Source organism: Drosophila gunungcola, unplaced genomic scaffold, assembly GCF_025200985.1.
Source record: "Drosophila gunungcola strain Sukarami unplaced genomic scaffold, Dgunungcola_SK_2 000001F, whole genome shotgun sequence".
Taxonomy (NCBI): Eukaryota; Metazoa; Arthropoda; class Insecta; order Diptera; family Drosophilidae; genus Drosophila; species Drosophila gunungcola.
This window is the reverse complement of record NW_026453197.1, coordinates 15989968-16002374: the sequence shown is the minus strand read 5'-3', so window position 1 is coordinate 16002374 and position 12407 is coordinate 15989968. Positions and strand designations below refer to the sequence as shown.

Sequence of the window (12407 nt, the reverse complement as noted above, 5' to 3'; positions counted from 1 at the left end):
ATTTATACTTCTCAATTATTTATAAAATCACCCCAGATAAGCCAAAAAGTCAAACATCTCATATGTTATGGTTTAACATAAATATTTTTTTATTTTCTTTAGTTTTGCTGTTGTTCCATGTGAGTCAGTGGCATCAATTGATCAGTTTACCACCGCAGGGGCTGCTGGGCGTAGACGGGGGCGTACTGCGAGTAGGCACCGGCGGATCCGTAGCTGGGAGCTGGAGCACTGCATGGCACTGGGGCCAGGTTGGGCTGGCAGCTGAACAGGTAGTTCTTGGGGCAGGGCGGGGCCGGGATGGAGGCCGGAGCGTAGGATGGAGCGGCAGGAGCGGCGGCATAGGATGGAGCAGCTGGAGCGGCATAGGACTGAGCGGGAGCTGCGGCCGGAGCGCTGTAGCCACCTCCGTAGGATGAGCCCAGCATCTGGTCCTCCTTATCGGCAGCAACGAAAGCGGCCAGCAGGCAGACGGTGGAGATGATGGCGATGCACTTCATGTTGGTTGATTGGTGATTTGTAGACTGGTTGGTAGCAGACTGCGATGCTTCTGCCTTCGCCACTTCGGCTTTATATACTCTGGGCAGTGCAACCAAAACTGCTGAATCAAGCACTGACCAACAACTATTCTGTTTTAAACAGCAAAAATAAATGTGTGGGCTACCTTTTAATATGAGCAAAGCGATTTAAAATCTTTTTGATGTGTTCACATTTTAAAGCATTTTTTCTTGTACTTCTTATTGTAAAGTATTCATGTAGTAAGTAGATTTTAGCTGTTTCTATTGATTTATTTAGCGGCCTTAATACCTTAATTTTTTTGATTTACGGAAGGCACTGAGGACAATAAATCGACATGGGTTTAGGAACTAAGACAAACTGATCTAAACGATCTTAAATAAATTTACATTTGGTTAAATTATAGTAAAATTGAAACGACATTGATTTGGTTGTATGAGTTAAATCTGTTATCTTATAGATTTTTAAATAGATTGCATAGGTTTTGAATTCGTCGATTTTAAAACGTTTTCTTTAGAACAATTTGAAGTTTGCAACTTAAATTTTATAATTCTTTAACAATATTTTATTTACAATATATAGCTTTCAAACCTGACTCTCTTGGCAAATTAGGAAAATAATTGATTTCGAAAGTTTTTCAATGACTAAACTAAAATATGTTCGTGGTCTTATAATATAAAATTTGTTTCATTGTAAAGACAAAGACAATTTCTTGGTACAGGTTTTAAGCTTGGTGTTTTGGTCTTTTATAATTCTTTGTAATACAATGCTCTCTCGAAACAGTAAATTTAAAAAAAGCATGGGGAGTTATTTGGTTATGCAATTCATAATTCAGGCAATGTTCTCAAACGACAAGATGGGTAAACATGTAGCTTAAATCGAGTGAAAATAATACGTACATAAGTGCACAAAATTCCTATAGCAAAAATGGAAGTAAAAACTCAATAAAAAGCAAAATGCATTTAAGATTGCGTATTCAATAATAAAATATTTAAATTAATGGGTTCTGTTTGCATTTAACTTGTTTTATACTAGCATTTACAACTTTTGACTCTTCAGAGTTTACAAAGTACAACCGTTTTTTTCACCCTACAAATGATTCACGAAAGTGAGTGCTTACTCTTTGGAGTGACCAAAGTACATATATATCCCCAGATAGGCCAAAAAAAAATTGAAAGAAGTCAATTGTTATGCATTCACATAATTGTATATTTTTTTGTAATTTTTTTTTAGCAATTGTCATTGTTCCAAGGTTGTCAGGGGCATCTACTGATTACCACTGGAGTGGGGCCTGGGCGTAGACGGGGGCGTACTGCGAGTAGGCACCGGCGGATCCGTAGCTGGGGGCTGGAGCGCTGCATGGCACTGGGGCCAGGTTGGGCTGGCAGCTGAACAGATAGTTCTTGGGGCAGGGAGGGGCCGGGATCGAGGCCGGAGCGTAGGACGGAGCAGCTGGAGCGGCGGCGTAGGCCTGGGGAGCTGGAGCGGCATAGGACTGAGGAGCTGGAGCGGCATAGGACGGGGCGGGGGCAGCGGCCGGCTTGCCATAGCCTCCTCCGTAGGATGAGCCCACCATCTTGTCCTCCTTGTCGGCGGAAACGAAAGCAGCCAGCAGGCAGACGGTGGAAATGATGGCGATGCACTTCATGTTGATTGGCTGGGGATTTCTTAGACTGGTTGGTAGCAGACTGCGATGCTTCTGCCATCGCCACTTGGTCTTTATATACACGGAGCTCGGTGCAACCAAAACTGCAGAGGTAAGCACTGACCAAGTTTTCAGTTTGCCCAACGACCCCTCGAAGTCATCGTGTGTGGGGCTATTTCTGCATGGCCAACAGAAAGCGAAAAGAACATACATTTCCTCTAGTTTTTTAGGCCACTGAACTTGTCGACTAAACAAATTGTCTTATGCCAAATTCATAAATTATAGTAAAAACGGAACCAAACTATGACGGAAATGTTAAAAGCACAAAAAAAAAGAAAGAAGATAAAGAATTATTAGTGTTTTAAATAAGTGTAAGCATCATAAACTTAAAAAAAATTAAAAATTTGTAATCATACCCATGGAAAACTAGTCCACAGTTGAGAATTAAAAGAAAGAACTCAATAGACTGTTTTTAAGTGTTTGTACATATTAAGGAATGTTTTTAACTTTATTGGCATTCAAAAACTATATAAGATACAAAAATATTTTAAAAAGTGTAAGTGTATAACTAAGAGCAAAATCGATTTTAAAAAAATTTCAGACTGGCCCTTTCAATTATGTTAATTATTCAAGTTTTGTTTTCCTCAGGAAATGTTTAACTTTTCTCAGAAAATTGTATTCGCGTGCCCAAATATGCATTGGATAGCTAAAAACTTCGCTTACATGCATAGCAAAAATCGATTTCAGTCAACATTTCAATTTCTTATAATGGGTTTATTGGGTGAGCTTAGTTTGCATTACCAAACTTTAATTTTTTTTAAACATAAATACAATTTTTGTGGGTTGAGCTTTAATGTTGAGAAAAAAATAGATTTTTGAGAAATAATAGTTAAATAGGTGTGTGCTTTTTTCTGTTTTTTTATATGAACATATATTTTTGGACCAATACAACATACCCTTTGTTCCATTATAAACTAGATATTATAAAATAAGCAATCTAGCAGCTGGGAAATAAGTTGGCTTACATTTATTTAAAAAACCGATCGAAATTACAACTGTAATTTAGAAAGCCAAAGAAGTTGAGTTTTTGTTGAGCTTGTTAAAATGAATTTCGCTTCGCAATTATGGCAGAGAATGTGGCATCATCAGTTCAAAAACCGGGGCTTACATGTTCCACCAGTCGAAAAAAGCAGATTGAATGACGGATTGAAAGAAAAACTTGAACAATCAGAACAACTAATAAAACGGGCGATGACCCTGTATAAACCGAATGAGTTGATGCTGTGTTTTAATGGTGGTAAGGATTGCACAGTGTTGCTAGATATTTTAGCCAAAACTAAGCCCCAATCGATGCCATTGCGAGCGGTTTACGTAAAGACCGCAGATCCATTCGAGGAGTTGGATAATTTTGTCGATAGCTGTGCTCAGCGTTATGGATTGCAGTTGCGACGATACGAGGGAGATCTGAAACTGGCCTTCGAGCAGTTGTTGGCCGAGGATACTCAGATAAAGGCCATGTTCCTCGGCTGCCGGCGCAGCGATCCCGGTGGATCAAATCTTTCCGAGATGATGGCCAGCGATAACGGCTGGCCGGCGATGATGCGGATTTTCCCGCTGCTCGAGTGGAGCTACCACGACATCTGGTGCTATCTGCGGACCAATGATCTGCCCTACTGCTGTCTCTACGATCAGGGCTACACATCTCTGGGGGATCGCAGTTCAACGCGCCTGAATCCCAGTCTGCTGGTCTACGACGAGAAGCTGGGCAAGATGACCTACAGGGCGGCCCACGAGTTGAAGGACACCCGCCTGGAGCGGGCCAATAGGGATGAGCACGGCCAGGTGACCCTGGTGACCGAGTCCAAGCAGTAATCATTAGCTTCAGTTCAGGTCAAGCTCAAAGTTTTTCTTGTTCTGCTCTTGACTTGTTCGTTTGTTTTTTTTGTGTTTTGCCCAACACCATGTTAGCCAAAGTGGAGCAGCAAGTGTCAGCTAACTGGGCCGACAATTCTGTTCAAGACCCCATTTCAGTTGCCCACATTTCGCTTATCAGACAATTTCAAATACTTCAACAACCCGGCCTAGCCCCTCATAAACGTTTGGCTTCGGTGTATAAGAGAAAAATGGTGAAAGTTGCAGAAAAGAGGTGATTTTGGTGAAAGCTAAGACTAAAGCTCAGGAACTCTTCCTAAATGCCGTGATGGAGAAAATATTAAAAGAAAAATTATTCATAAACATATTTTATATTAAAACCAAATAATTTATTATAAAAGGAAATACTAAAGTATTACATTTCCACCTTTGTTAAAATTAATTAATTTTATTTTTGATACAATATATTTTAAAATTATTTTTGTTTAAGGTTTGGCAAAATTTATAACGAGTAATAAATACATTTTTTTGAACTTAGTTGAAAGTAGGCGGTTATTTTAGATAAATAAATCAATTCAAATGTTTAATTTAAATTCTTATTGTATTATGAACCATTACGCGAAATTTTTGGATTTCGTAATACTATTCTTTGTGGTTATTGAAGCCCCTTGATGAAGTAAACCAAGTTATTCGGCGACTGAGTTTTACTTGGTGATGGTGATGGAGAAGTGCTGGTTGGTTCTTCTCCCTCAAGGAGCAGACGATGATTGTTATTTCGGCATCCCTGCTTCCTTGGCACCTTACCCTCTTTTTCAATTTCATTACTAATAGGAAACTCTTGCGATCTTTGTGCCTGTGGTGTGTATTCCAAGAGGTCCCGATAAACTTTCCACAGACTCTGATCCTCAGAGCGGTCCAGCCAGTTGAGTAGATCTTGGATGGTCTTATCATGCCGATGGGCCACTTGCGCATCGAAGGGCGGATGTTTTCGAGTGGCAAACTGTGCCCGATAGCCCGTTTTGTTGGTTTTTGGTGTAAGACTCACACGAAACCATTGCTGATCCTGCGGATCCTCGCCAATCAGGGCGTACTCAAATTCTGGAGCAGCCGAGGATGTCTCCGTTTTCAATATCAGATTATCAGTTGTAGTCACTGAACTGATATTCACCTCCGGTGGTGGTCCATCTCTAATAAGTGATACAATTTATCTATTTTATTTATTTCAATTAGCTAAACATGCAAATAATTACCCCAACTGAGAGTATCTAACCAACTCTGTAGGTACAGCAAATCCACCGCTGACCATCAAACAGAAGATTACTATTCCTATTTCGCCCATTTTCACTGAGTGCGAAGAAGTTTTCAACTTCACTGGGTTATATAGCGCACCCATAGTTTTTGCATTTGCTTTGGCGTTTTTCCCGGTTGCTCTGGCTTCGTGTTCGGCGTAGAAAGCGTCATGTAAATGTAGCTTAAATGATTTCGATTTGACAAACGGAACTTCTCAGATAGCTAATGCTCGCGATATACTGTCACGTATCTGGCTTGAGTTACAGCTTTTCAAGAGGTTTAAACCAAATTCCCGTATAAGTTTTCTTATAAGTTTGGTATTTCATATCAGTCATTTTCAAGACTTTAATAATAGTTAGTTTTTAGTTATTTAGAAACACATTTTAGTTTACAAATATAATTTTAAACCATTGTATATAGTTATCGATTTTCATTCGAATAAATGTAATATTTTGAAAGCTTAAAACTTTTTTATGAATTATTTGTTTTCTTATTTTAAAGTTTGTTAAGTAAATATTAAAGGGGATTAAAAGATTTTGAAAGTTTATGTAAATTATTTCATAGTCGATGAAGCTTTGGTTACTTTGTCTTTAATATTGATTAATCAATAATATGACTTTCCGTTTTAGTTTGTGCCTAATAAAAGTATTTGCATTTTGAATTTGTTTGGGGAAATGCCACTTGGCCCCGTCACTTCCGGTGCTCTCTTTCCGTTTCCGCTTCGCTCTCGCAACAGCTGTGGCAGCATTGCCAACACAGAGGAATGTTATTATCAGTGAAATTTGCGACCTTTCCAATGTGGGTAAACTCTGAAGGATGTTAATCAACAAGGCTACTTTCACTTTAACATGTGTGTACCGCACCAGCCACCCACCAACCCCCCTCATGCGGTGAGCGTGCGCCGGAGAGGCAACTTTCTCTAACTCTCTCTCTCCTTTGACAGCAGCTGAGACTGCACAGCTGTTTGGCATTTTGCGCGCGCACTTTCCTAAGACAAAACGAAACGCATATTACACATACGCGCCGTGGTACGGCGAGGGCAACTCTCGCTGGGTTCGACAGGACTCGGAACCGTTTTCGCACACTCAGTAGACAATCTTTCCTCATTTCGTTAACACACTCACAGCACCTTCAAGCGTTCCAATAATATACAGAAGAATTTCCACTAAAGCAACAAACAGCAACAGTAGCTAAATTAAATACCCAAAGATAAAACGAATAGATATCTGTAAATACATATATCATTTCCGAAACCAAAAAAAACGCCATTTTAAAGAGCTTGAATAGAAATCCGTGTGTTGTTCGCCGACTATTATAAATCTGATAAACATATATAATCAAACCACATTTAATGAAATTGAATGTCAACGTGCGTGTCTAGTGCAAAAATCTAAATCCCCCGACTTGTTGTTGTGGCTGTCGTCGCCTGTAACTTTAAACGAAAGTATGTAAAAAAATGTATCTCTTATCAGGCAGTTTCGTTTATGCGTGCCACTTTAATGCAAACAACAGCAACAGAAATGGCCTGATAAAACACGACCAACTCGCTTTACTTTAACTATTATATCCATTTTACTTTCTGTATCCTGTTTTTTCGCTATTCCCTGCACAATTTTGCCACTTATCAGTTAAGAAACGAAGGCTATGGGTTGTAGTATATGTGCAGAGTAATTGCTGAGCTCGGTGTCTGATAACAATCAGTTATTCCCATTGAAAGCCAATCGTTATTATAATTGATGGGTTGCGAACATCAACTGATGTCAGTGAGGGAAAATTGTGAAAATTGACAAGACCTTGAATTGTCTAAATGGTGGTAGCAATTTCTTTTTGTTCTAGATATTTATTATTTATTTTAGTTACACAAAACAAAGTGTTTGGTAATTTTATTTGTTTGGCTTTAGTTGGTGTTGGTATAAATAATTCTATTCCCTTGAACTTTCCACAGTCTTTAGAAGTCGTTCTGTAGTTTAAACGCAAAGTTTTAACAATTTAGTTTCTATGAAGTTTCTACATTGTTCAGCATTATCTATTATTTTTAATTTAATTAAATGTCTTTGGCTCATGTTCGTTGGTTGGTTTGTTCGTTGCCTGCGTGTTCAAGTGGCGTGTAAAGTAATTTACCAAACCGCAAACTTTTCGTGGCCGCTTAATTTTTAGCGCAAAACAAATAAGCATTTGCCAAAGGCAGAAAGCAGAAACGAAAAACTGCGGACCTAAAGTCCTTCAGAATGAGCTGAGCGGAGTAGAGTTTCAGCCAGGTTAGTTAAGAGAAAGAAAAAGTTTCAGCCTGCCCATTACTTTCACTTTTTCAGCTTTTTCCGTGTTCGCCACTGCAATATTTCTGCCGTTGTCTAAGCCAACTTGGGGCTTCACCTTAGGTGTGTCTGCAGCATACACCCATAAATATATATATATGTGTTTATGTATATATGCTGGTTCAAATGGTAGTGCGCGCACTCGTCCTTCAATAATTTTGCCGTTAGATTTTACTTGTCAAATAAAAAGGGAAACCTTCATTACTTGAAACCCTAGTTCCAGTTTTATTAACGAACGATAAAAAAATGACTTTATTTGTTTGTAAATTTGTCGTTAAAAAATATTAATATCAAATTACACTTGTTTTTTAATTTTTCAATTTTAACTTCAGCTATATTATTAACATTTGAAGAGGAAATTTATAGAAAACAGAAATGTTATAAATTTATTGATAAATAAATAAATATAAAAAATCAAATAATTTTGTTTATTTCCTAAAATTTTTCATTTTTGTGTGTTGGTTTGGTTGTAAAGTTCACTTCAACTCTACAAGATTCTGTTAAAACTTAAAACACAAATTTTTTATATATTTAATTTATAAAATATAAGTACTATAATATTGTTTAAAAGATATAAAATTGGTGCTATATTTATTTTATGAAACACAAGTACGTTGACATTGGTTAAAAGATATCAAATCGAATACTTTTTTTTGTACTTTCTTCTACAGTTTTTTTGGCGGCCATTTTGCGAGTGTGGGTGGCAGCGCAAAGGTTGCTTTTTGCGAGGTGAACTGTGGCAACAATAAAAAAGTCGACCCACTCCGTTTGGAGTCGTAAATTGTTGATGTAGTTGTTGCCATTATGTTGGTAGTTTCTGCAGTCGGTTACTGTTGTTCCTTTGGTTGTCCATGCACCCTGACTTGTAATGAATACAAAACTGCCTTTTAACTGCCTTGGCAGAAATCCTTCTTCTCAGTTGCCTGTCAGCTTTTTTATGCATGTCCGAGAGAATTGCGAATTCCTTATCCTGAATTGTTTTACGACCTCTCAACCTAAAGGCTTTAACCCAAGCGAATAGTTGTTCTTCAAAAAGAAACTTGTTGAGGCAGAGTCGGAACACACAATTAAATAGGAAAAAAGCTAAATTTTGGCACGCTATAAACTAGTGTATAGTTTTTATAAATCTGTTTTTCTTTCTCTGCTTTGAATAGAAAAGATTTCGACATTTCACTTTTGCGATTTTTTGCTCCAATTCCTGTTTGGCAAGTCGCGCCGTTTTCTTTCGCCAAAGCAACCAGTGTTTTGTGTGAGATAAGCAGCTTGACCGTGGGCACTGTGAGTTGGGTGGGGAGTGTGAGTGGGGAGGATGGGCGGAAGCTGGATGAGCAGGACTTCCATGGCTACCCATCTAAGGCCCAAGGACAGGCGAAAGCCAAAGCCATGGATATACAGGCGACGGCACGTACGGCTGAAAAGCGTGCACAGCGAGATGATAATTTCACTGAATACCCAAGTCAGCCTCGAATTTATTCCATTGAACACCCAGTACGTGGAGATGGAGAAGGAGAAGGGGGTTGGGGACTAAGGGAGTGCTAAGTGTTAAGCTGATATGCAAAGCAGCTATGTGTACTGCAATGGCCAAAACCAAACCACATTCTGTTTAGGTATATCGATAGATATGCTGATGAGAGGAAAGCTATATAAGGGAATTCAAGGACGGAGGCACAAATTCATTTTATAATCTATGAACAAATTTGAAAATTAAAATAAATGAAATAACTAATAAAAATTGAATAGCAATAAAGAAATTTTAAAAACAATTGCACAGGATTAAAAGTCATTTTTAATAAATAAACATTAAACCGTATGGGATCTATATATTTTTATATAATATAAAACATATAAATATTTTATAAACCACAATTCTTAAATACGGATTAATTGATTAGGTAACATAGAATACAAAATACGACATGCAATCATTTATAATTTTTCAATGACAAGAGATAAACTCATATTTATCAAGACCGCCTTTGATGGTAACCCCCAATTCCATCCGTCATTGGGCTACATTATAGACTCATTGACAGACACTAAGCTGAAAGCAGCAAATTAGTCAACTTGATGGGCCGTATTTCTTATGTAGATATATTCCTAGCTGTATGCCAAACAAGACAATAACTTCTGGCTTTAATGAGAGTAGCCAATGCCAAAGCCAAAGGCCAACGTGAATTTGTTTCAAAGTCGTTTGGTGGGCGTGTGAGTGGCGCAAGGATGTGGCTAAGAAGTGCCCACATATGGTTGGTTGTGTGTGCGTCTTTTTGGCCAGGCCAACGCCTGAATGTCTCGGCGTGAAGTGAAATCTCTTTAAAAAGCCTTGAAGTTGTCCGCTGCCAAGTTTTCGACAAGCCAGCTCAGAAAGTTCAAGTTAAGTGCAGCGAGTATTAGCAACAGCATACCAGCAGCACATCAGCTCAAAAACATGGCCAACAACGACAACGACTTTGGAGCCATACTCCCAAACTGTTGTTGTTATAAACAAGCCAGAAACTGCCCAAGTTGGCAACTCTCCGGACGCTCTATGCGCGCGCATAATTTGAATCCGGAGAGCCAAGTAGTTAGATGGCCAGAGAGACGAGAGAGTTTTCTTCCCACAGGACCTGAGGACGCAGCTGCTTGGCGTTTAGTGGCCACCCATGTCCTTTAGTATACAAAACGGCAGCAAGCGAAGCGTTAGCCACACGGCTAAAATATTGAAATTCCAACAAGCGGTGCCAGCAGCAGCAACAATATCAGCGCCAAAAGTTCGCGACAAATAAAGTGAAAAGTGAAAGTTGCAAACTTGTGCAAAATTATTCGCCAGTTCTTGTCCAGGTGGGCCTGTCGTTTCACGGGCGCACGTGGCGTATGTGCGATATTTTCCAATGAGATTGAATTAAACGCGTTTCAGCCCGAAGCACTCCCTGGAGCATCCTCACCCCTGGCCATAACAATCGTTTTATGCCTCGCCTTACTGCTGCGAAGCTTTAAAAACGGGTGCGTGTTTAAGTTAACTGCTCGAAAAACAAGGAATTTCAGGGCCAAGAATAGTATGGCTTAAACTTTGCTGAAAAACTTAATTTTAGCCGAAATCTATTTCACTTCCTTGCTTAAAGAATTAATTGCCGTTAGTTAACTGTAAAAATCAGTTTGCGCATTTTGTTTTCCATACATAAATGTAATAAAGTGGAGGGCAATTAATTAAATGCTAACTTAAAGTGCAATTCAATGTTTGGATAGGGTATAATTGTAACAACATTTATTGTTAAAAATTTCTTTTTAAAAGTTTAACTACAAAGTTTATATACTTGTGTAATTTTGGAGGAAGCTGCTGAAAACTAAAATGGGAAAAATTTAAAGCCTTAAATAAACAAATTCTAATTAATTTAGTCATTTTTATTCGCAAACTCGATAGGTGATATAATTTATAACTATAAAAGTTGGTTTTTGGTTACCTTATTTAGATAGATAATTTCAATGGACATATAAAAAAGTTTGTCAGGAAAAATCAAAATTATTTATTATTATTTTGATCACTTCTTTAAACTAATATTATTTGTTATTTGAGAATTTTATTATTTCTTTTCAAATTATCTAGATAATAAACAATGGCAATGAACATATTGACCGCGCCGAAATTGAGCTAAAAATGTTACCCACCAAAAAATCAGAAACTTTTTGTGTCCAAAGAAGGAGCTTTGCTTCTGCTAACCGTAGTCAATGGGTTTCTTCTTGTTGTTTTTTGCTCAACGAGCAATCATTGTATTTATTTCAGTTTGAGTTGGTGCTTCCGTTTTATGTTTATTAGCCTCTTGGATTTTTGGCCAGCAAATGTGTGATCAACTAACTTTAACTGAAGTTTTTCTTTGGTTTTTCATATATTTTATGGAAATTGCTAAAGGCAAAGTTTGGCAGCCATGAAAACCCCTGACTTTGATAACAAACTGCGCGTATAAACTGCAAAGGGAAATGAGCACACAAGGAAAGGCCATTGTGAAACTGTGAAAGTGTAATCAAATAAATTCTATAGCTGGATAATCCGAACAGAAGAATAAAGGTCAGCCGTAGAAGATGTGCATAAAAACCTGCGACGACATCAAGTTCGGTGACAATAGCGACGGAGGCCATGAAGGTGGAAAAAATAACGTCATCCGCACATCCAAATCGGGCTACGAGCACTTTCAACTTCATCTGCAGCTGCAGGCTAAGCTAAACAAACAAAAGCATAAAGGCTACAAATTGCCCAACTTTAAGATTCTCATGTGCTGTTGCTACTTCATTATCATTGTCTTGATGATATGAAAACGACAAGCAAAAACTACCAAACCTATGAAACTACAATTTCATCCAAAAATGCTTCAATTATATAGATAAATGCAAACATACTGAAACCACAAAACGTACCAGAAATTAAAGTTCAACCAAACACATAAACAAGGTAAAAATTTATTGTTGCCTTCTTTTGGGTGGGGTTAATCTTAAATGTATATCAATTGTATTTTCTATTTATTTATTTGTATCATCTACAAACGTATTATTTAAGATGCTAACATTTTGTGCTCCTAGTAAGATAATCTGCCAGTCTAAGTTTATTTAAATTATAGGCAATAAAAAATAAAAATGGTTGTATATCAAATTTTATTATTATTACTTTTTCCATTATTTAAATTATTATTTATTTGTATTTGCTTTGTGTGGCACAATGGTGCTTAGTGGGGCATGAGTAATTTTTGAGAACTCTTATTATAGTTTGAAACTATGTAGAAGCTATTGATTAAGTGTTTAACTTA

The 12407-nt window shown here is 37.8% G+C and overlaps 5 protein-coding genes across 7 annotated transcripts; 2 read left to right on the top strand and 3 right to left on the bottom strand.

The window, feature by feature from the left end:
* Positions 1 to 65: 65 nt before the first annotated feature.
* Positions 66 to 557, bottom strand: LOC128261799 (vitelline membrane protein Vm34Ca-like). Its single transcript, XM_052995663.1, has one exon. It carries the CDS (start codon positions 495 to 497, stop codon positions 147 to 149), a length of 351 nt encoding a protein of 116 aa, XP_052851623.1. The 5' UTR covers positions 498 to 557; the 3' UTR covers positions 66 to 146.
* Positions 558 to 1694: 1137 nt separating this feature from the next.
* Positions 1695 to 2201, bottom strand: LOC128261767 (vitelline membrane protein Vm34Ca). Its single transcript, XM_052995621.1, has one exon. It carries the CDS (start codon positions 2159 to 2161, stop codon positions 1787 to 1789), a length of 375 nt encoding a protein of 124 aa, XP_052851581.1. The 5' UTR covers positions 2162 to 2201; the 3' UTR covers positions 1695 to 1786.
* A 979-nt stretch (positions 2202 to 3180) lies between these two features.
* Positions 3181 to 4358, top strand: LOC128261483 (FAD synthase). The gene has a single exon (XM_052995206.1). It carries the CDS (start codon positions 3263 to 3265, stop codon positions 4028 to 4030), a length of 768 nt encoding a protein of 255 aa, XP_052851166.1. The 5' UTR covers positions 3181 to 3262; the 3' UTR covers positions 4031 to 4358.
* Positions 4359 to 4532: 174 nt separating this feature from the next.
* On the bottom strand, positions 4533 to 5508 carry LOC128261912 (uncharacterized). The gene is made up of 2 exons (XM_052995851.1): positions 5281 to 5508; positions 4533 to 5217 (listed from the first exon to the last, which is right to left on the bottom strand). The coding sequence occupies exons 1-2, from the start codon at positions 5421 to 5423 to the stop codon at positions 4686 to 4688; spliced, it is 675 nt and encodes a 224-aa protein (XP_052851811.1). The 5' UTR covers positions 5424 to 5508; the 3' UTR covers positions 4533 to 4685.
* Positions 5509 to 6430: 922 nt separating this feature from the next.
* Positions 6431 to 11929, top strand: LOC128263085 (uncharacterized). 3 transcript variants are annotated; one of them, XM_052997779.1, is made up of 2 exons: positions 6431 to 6764; positions 11519 to 11929. In XM_052997779.1, exon 2 carries the CDS (start codon positions 11689 to 11691, stop codon positions 11917 to 11919), a length of 231 nt encoding a protein of 76 aa, XP_052853739.1. In that variant the 5' UTR covers positions 6431 to 6764; positions 11519 to 11688; the 3' UTR covers positions 11920 to 11929. The 3 variants fall into 3 exon arrangements, with proteins under 3 accessions (XP_052853739.1, XP_052853741.1, XP_052853740.1); XM_052997781.1 differs by lacking the exon at positions 6431 to 6764 and adding an exon at positions 10305 to 10452; XM_052997780.1 differs by lacking the exon at positions 6431 to 6764 and adding an exon at positions 10305 to 10614.
* Positions 11930 to 12407: the final 478 nt, after the last annotated feature.